Source organism: Lagopus leucura, unplaced genomic scaffold (assembly GCF_019238085.1).
Source record: "Lagopus leucura isolate 7727_CA_CO unplaced genomic scaffold, USGS_WTPT01 Super-Scaffold_100043, whole genome shotgun sequence".
NCBI classification, from domain to species: Eukaryota; Metazoa; Chordata; class Aves; order Galliformes; family Phasianidae; genus Lagopus; species Lagopus leucura.
Window position 1 is genome coordinate 695,062 of NW_024962290.1, and position 6,000 is coordinate 701,061.

The 6,000-nt window shown below is 49.3% G+C and overlaps 1 protein-coding gene across 1 annotated transcript; it reads right to left on the bottom strand.

Moving 5' to 3' along the window:
- Positions 1-100: 100 nt before the first annotated feature.
- LOC122187066 (ubiquinol-cytochrome-c reductase complex assembly factor 2) lies at positions 101-5,399 on the bottom strand. The gene is made up of 4 exons (XM_042884289.1): positions 5,248-5,399; positions 1,413-1,487; positions 998-1,067; positions 101-277 (listed from the first exon to the last, which is right to left on the bottom strand). Exons 1-4 carry the CDS (start codon positions 5,383-5,385, stop codon positions 183-185), a joined length of 378 nt encoding a protein of 125 aa, XP_042740223.1. The 5' UTR covers positions 5,386-5,399; the 3' UTR covers positions 101-182.
- Between the last annotated feature and the right edge of the window lie 601 nt (positions 5,400-6,000).

The following is a 6,000-nucleotide window of genomic DNA, read 5'->3' on the forward strand; positions in this document are numbered from 1 at the left end:
CAGATGTGTTACGGTAGGTCCTACATTCCCAAAAAGAAAAGAGCAGACATTACAAATGAAGGGTATAAAGTCTGAACAAAAAAAAAACCAACGCTGTTGCTAAGAGGAATGAATGGTTTTATTCATCATGGCAACACAGAGCTATAGGAATATATACAGAGGAGAATCTGGGAGTCAGCCTATCACTTCGAGTCCTCTTCAGATTTCTTGGCGTAAAACCTTTCTCGCAATTTTCTCCACGTCCCTTTTTTCATGTCTTCCATCTGTTTCAGAATGTCTGCAAAAGGAGAAGGGGGAGAGAGAGAGATGGGGAAAGAGGAAGAAAGGCAGGAAAGCAAAGGGCTGACGGCCCTCTTATAAGAGCTTTGCCTTAAATGTTTTCTTTTTTTGACTTTTTGTCTTAATGAATTTCTATTTCAGGGCCTGAGGCAAGTTTGTTTTCCCTTTCAATCAATTGTGCAGGGAGTCCCTTATCTCTAACAACTAATATTCAGTTGCGACGCATCACAGTCAAAGTTAGGAAGTGGAGCAGAACAAAACGGCATTGGCTTCCTGCACCGTGCTTAATAAATGATTTGGCTGAGAGTCTTTCTGCATTGTGGTACCCTGCTTTCTCTAAGTCTAACACGAGATAAGAAGCACTGAAGGGAATTTGAATATGATGAAATGGAAGCCAAGAGTTTTTTGAGCCATCTAGCAAACGTGGATTGCTTTCATGCAGCTCCTGCCATTCTGTCTCAAAGAGCTTCACAAACCCTCTGCCATTCCTGCCCACTGCAAAAAACACAATTGACTTTTTGTCCCAATCGATTACTGAGACTCTCCTCAATTATGCCTGAACTTTACACCTTTTTAACCATCCTAATATACCTGCATGGCAGTCCCAATCAGTCCTTTAGTCACAAGTGTTTAGTAGAAGTGATGAAGTGAACACCACAAAGAACAGAATGTAATTTATCTCCTGCACTGATTTACTCCCAAGTCACAGTATTAGTACCTGTTGCTAGGATCATCTTGCAATCTTGCACTGTCACTCCAGTGAAGCTTGTGTCTTTCAGGCGTGGATACTTCACAAACAAGCAAGTAGGTGTGAGAAGGAGAGACAGAACAAGGCGTTACTTGCAGTGCACAAAAGAGGTAATATGCCACCAAATAACAGAGCCCTACTCATTTTCAGTCAAGAACTAAGAATTGTGTTCATCCATAGCAAAAACCACCATCAGCACTGTTCAGACATGCCATGAAGGCCAGCAGTAAAACCAGGGAGACCAAAGGCACAGGCAGTGCAGCATCCATCTGACTTCTCATTCACCTGCTGTATGCTCAGAGCCCCTGCTGGGAAGAGGCAATGCACTGCAGCAGGTGGTGACTGGCTCACTAAAGGGCTGGCAATGGCTAACAACAAACCTTACCTTGTTTTTGTAGTAGTTGTTGTGGATTCTGACTAAGCTCTCATACATTTGGTCACAGGTCTCAGGATCAGCAATCTGGAAAGCGACAGAAATATCACACAAGTCTTACTTCAAAACCTGCAGAGCAAAAGACGTCATTTGAGCTGAAAGTCTGCGAGAAGGACAGCAGAAGAGAAGCTCAGCGAGCTTCCACTGCAATGCTGGATGCTGGTGACCCCTATTATGGTGCTCCCGAAGGCAGAGCATTTTCTTTCTCCTCCACTTCTGGCCAGCTTGGCCTACAAGAATAATGAGGCACGTAAGTTCCAGAAGGGACCTTGAGTTCTGCTCACAAAGATATGGCAGCTCAACTGCGAGTGCACAGTGAATGTGAAGATAGCTGGATGGTTTTCCTCTTGTGCTTATTGGCCAGCACTGTGAAATCTGAGCTTTCTCTGCTCAGAGGCAGGTTTTGCCTCCTGTTTCATTCTAAGGATCAAACGGGATGAGGTACCAGGATGGAAGGTAGAGAAAATCCTGGTGCAGGCTAAAAATAGTTTATAATTGATTAGGGAAAAGCAGCACTGAGCAGCTTGCGTAGGGTAAATGGATTTCTATTTTGGTCCAGTAAGTTGGAAAGATTTTGCTAATACCTAAAACACTCCTCGGTGCATCCGACAGGTGCCTCTGCCTCACAGAGTCTGTTCAGCACCATGTATGGCAGGTCGTCTTGTTTTTCTAATTTATAGTGGGGACCAACTTGACCAGAACTCTGCACTGCTGGCCAATGACATCAAACGCCAACGATTAAAATGGATACATGAATAAGAATAGCATCAGCCATAACAAGGCGGGATAAAATGACACAGCTCGTCTGTCCTTGGGGTGCTGGCATGGGTTCAACACAAGAAGGGTAATGCCTCCTCCGTACCTGCTTGGAACCCAGGAAAAGGCTCTCCTGCTACAGCATGCAATGGCTACTGGAGAAGAGGGGATAAGGGCCAGACGGGCTGCCAAGCGCCACCAAACTGCAGGTGATTTTCAGCTTCGCATATTTTACAGCCACTTTTCAAGTGACCCTGCTGATGTTTTCATAATGACAGCAGAAATAGCCATTAAATAGTACTGCCTGGAAAAAAAATCAGCAAGTCTTCCTCCACGTGAATAAAACAGACATTTGGCTGACAGAGTATCCTGTAAGGCTCGAGCGCTTCTCTCATACATTCCTCCTGCTGACTGCCAGTACATTTCCTTTCGCTGTATTAAGTCTTTATACATACAAATTGACATCACTGCTGCAGGCATCAATTTAGGTTTTCAAGACCGGTGGCAGCTTGGGGATCTTGTGACCAATCGGTGCAGCGCATTCAGCTGTCCTGAGCGTGTGGAAAAGCAATAAGCACTTCCTGCAGTGTCTGCTGCAGATTATCCTGGTGACCAATATGGAATTAGGAGCCTGTAATGGCACACTGTAGTAGAAGCAGCACATCTGGAACAGCGCTTCTATGCTAAGAAAGGGCACATCAGATACCCAGTGAGGGGAAGGTTCTGTTTAACTGACTTCATTTCCTTTTATGACAAGGTCACCCATCCAGTTGAGGAAGGAAAGCCAGCTGATGCTGTCTTTTTGGATTTTGGTAAAGCTTTTGATACTGTTTCTCACAGTATCCTTCTGGACAAAATGTCCAGCACAAAGCTAGACAAGAACAACCTACGGTGGGTGAGCATTTGGCTGATGGGTCGGGCCCAAAGGGGACACATCAGGCTGGTTGGTCACTGGCACTCCCCCAGGGCTCCATTTTTAGGCTAGTTCTCTTCAGTGCCTTCATAAATGATTTGGATGTAGGACTAGAAGGTATTTTGAATAAGTTTGCTGATGATACTGAGCTGGGAGGAGCTGATGACACAGCTGAAGGTGACTTCCAGAGAGATTCAGGCAAATTAGAGAGGTGGGCAATCGAAAACCAAATGAAGTTCACCAAGGGCAAGTGCTGGATTCTGCACCTGGGAAGAGGCAACCCTGGCTGTACATACACAGGGGGGATGAGACTCTGGAGAGCAGCCCTACTGAAAGGGACATGGGAGTCTTGGTTGAAAGCAGGTTAAATGTGAGCCAGAAGTGTGGCCAGATGGTCAGGAAGGTCAACTCTACCCTGGGTGCACTGAGCACAGCACTGCTAGCTGGTTGAGGGAAGGGACTGCCCCACCACGCACTGCATCAATACGGCCTCACCTTGAGCACTGAGGGCTGTCGTGTGCTCCACAGTACAAAAAAAGACATAAAGCTACCAGAGAGCGTTCAAAGGAAGTCTACAAAAGGTGAAGGGTCTGGAAGGAAAGATGTATAAGGAGCAGCTGAGGTCCCCTGGGTTATCCAACAGATGAGCTGAGGGGGGGAGGCCTCACAGCCCTGCAACTCCTCAGGGAGAGCAGATGGACAGTGCTGAGCTCTGCTGATCGACCAGAGAACGTGAGGGAACGGCTTGGAGCTGTGATGGGGGAGGTCAGGGGGTGTGAGGTGAAGGTTTTGCACCAGAGGGTGGTGGACATGGCACAGGTTCCCCAGGGCAGTGTTCATGGTTCTGAGCCTGCCAGAGCTCAAGTAGCATCTGGACAACATGCACATGCCCTGATTTTTGGGTGGATCTGGACTTGATGTTATGAGCATGGACTGAGAGAGCTGAGGCTATTCAGTGTGGAGGAGAGATGGCTTTGTGGGAGATGTGATAACAGCCTTTCAGAAACTAAAGCAGGGCTGTAAGAACGGGACAGACTCTTCAGCAGACAGTGATGATAAGACAAGGGGAAATGACTTCAAACTCAAAGAGGGGAGATTTAGAGTGGATATAAAGAAAAAGTCTTTTACAGTGAATGAAGGTGGTGAAGCACTGGCACAGATTGCCCAGAGAGGTGGTGGAAGCCCATCCCTGGAGACATTTATCGTCAGGATAGACCTGGCAAAGAGAAGCCTGATCAAGCTGTAGATGCCCCTGTTCAGTGTAAGGTGACAGAATCACAGAATGGCCCAGCTTTAAAGGGACCTCAAGGATCATGAAGCTCCAACCCCCTGCCACACGCAGGGCCACCAACCTCCACATTTCATACCAGCCCAGGCTGCCCAGGGCCCCATCCAACCTGGCCTTGAACACCTCCAGGGATGCATGGGGCATCCACAGCCTCTCTGGGCAGCTGTTCCAGCACCTCACCACTCTCATAGCAAAGAACTTCCCCTTGACATCCAACCTCAATCTTCCCTCCCTCAACTTCAAACCATTTCCCCTTGTCCTGCTGTTATCTCCCCTTCCAAAGAGTTGATTCCCCTCCTGTTTGTAGGCTCCCTTTAGGCTACTGATAGGCTGCAATGAGGTCACCCCGCAGCCTTCTTTTCTCCAGGCTGAACAAGCCCAGCTCCCTCAGCCTGTCCTTGTAGGGAGGTGCTGCAGCCCCCTGATCATCTTTGTGGCTCCTCTGGACCCTCTCCAACAGCTCTCTGTCCTTCTGGTACTGGGGGCTCCAGACCTGGACACAGCACTGCAGATGGGGCCTCACAAGAGCAGTGCTCATTAATGGCCCTTTCCATCACTAAGGACTCTATGATTCCTCCCGCTTCCCTTCCAACTCAGGATGCCCCACGATCCTGCCGTTCCCCAGCACCACTCCCCACGCTGTAAAGCACTGCAGCCTCACTCTCCATTTCCATTCATTTCAGTTCCAATTCTGCACCACGCCCCGCCCCGCCCCGCCCCCACCGCGAGGAGCGCCGCAATGCGCATGCGCGGTCCCGCCCTTCTGCTCTCCCCCTTCCCGTTCCCGCTTAGGCCTTCGCCGCCCTCCCGGTGCATCTCCCCGCTCTCACCTGCGTGTTCTCCCCCTCGCGGAAGGCTTGAGCCACGCGTTGCCGAATGAAGACGCCCAAATCGCGCTGCCGCTTCGTCTCCTCCACCGGCCACTCCTCGCAGAGCCTCAGGAAGCGCCGGTACCTGGTGGCCGCCATGACGGTCACGTGACCGGGGCGGCGGGGCGGAGCCGCGCATGCGCAGTGCCGCCCGAGGATGGGTGCGCGCAGTGCCGCGCAGCGTGGTTCGTTAGCGGGTGTTGTGCGGCTCGGCGGTGTTTCTCCGTGTGCGACATTGGGCCGGAAAAGGCGCCTCGCTGCTGGGCTGCGCGGAGCCCGTTGGCCAGCAGCGTGGCGTGAGATAGCTGCTTTGATGCTTGGTTTTGTAGGAATGGAGTGGAATGGAATGGAATGGAATGTTGTTTCTGTGTTAGATATGAAAAAAAAAGGGGAGGGATTGATCTGAAGTAGAGCACAGTGTGTTTGTATTTTGTAACTTGTCCTTAGAAATGTAGTGTGAAAAGGTAGAAATGCCATCTATGTTGGTAACATGCTTTAGGAATACAGCTGCTGGATTACGTGATCAATTCTTGCTTGCAAAATGCAGTAGTTTTTAAATGTTGCAAATAGTGTAGGTATAGTGTGATGGACTAGAGAGCATGTTGCAGGGCTGTTCTGTTTGGATAAGAGACCCTCAGCAAAAGAAAAACAGACTTATCAAACATCAAAGCAGGCAGGGCTGCACACTGGCTGGCTTGCCTTGCTCTGGGCAGG

Bases quoted from the DNA above. Each gene is read 5' to 3' on its own strand.
- LOC122187066 (XM_042884289.1), bottom strand. From the start codon at position 5,385: ATGGCGGCCACCAGGTACCGGCGCTTCCTGAGGCTCTGCGAGGAGTGG. The intron at 1,488-5,247 runs GTGAGAGCGGGG...GTCGCTTTCCAG, and splicing joins GCGAGGGGGAGAACACGCAG to ATTGCTGATCCTGAGACCTG. The intron at 1,068-1,412 runs GTAAGGTTTGTT...TTGTTTGTGAAG, and splicing joins ACAACTACTACAAAAACAAG to TATCCACGCCTGAAAGACAC.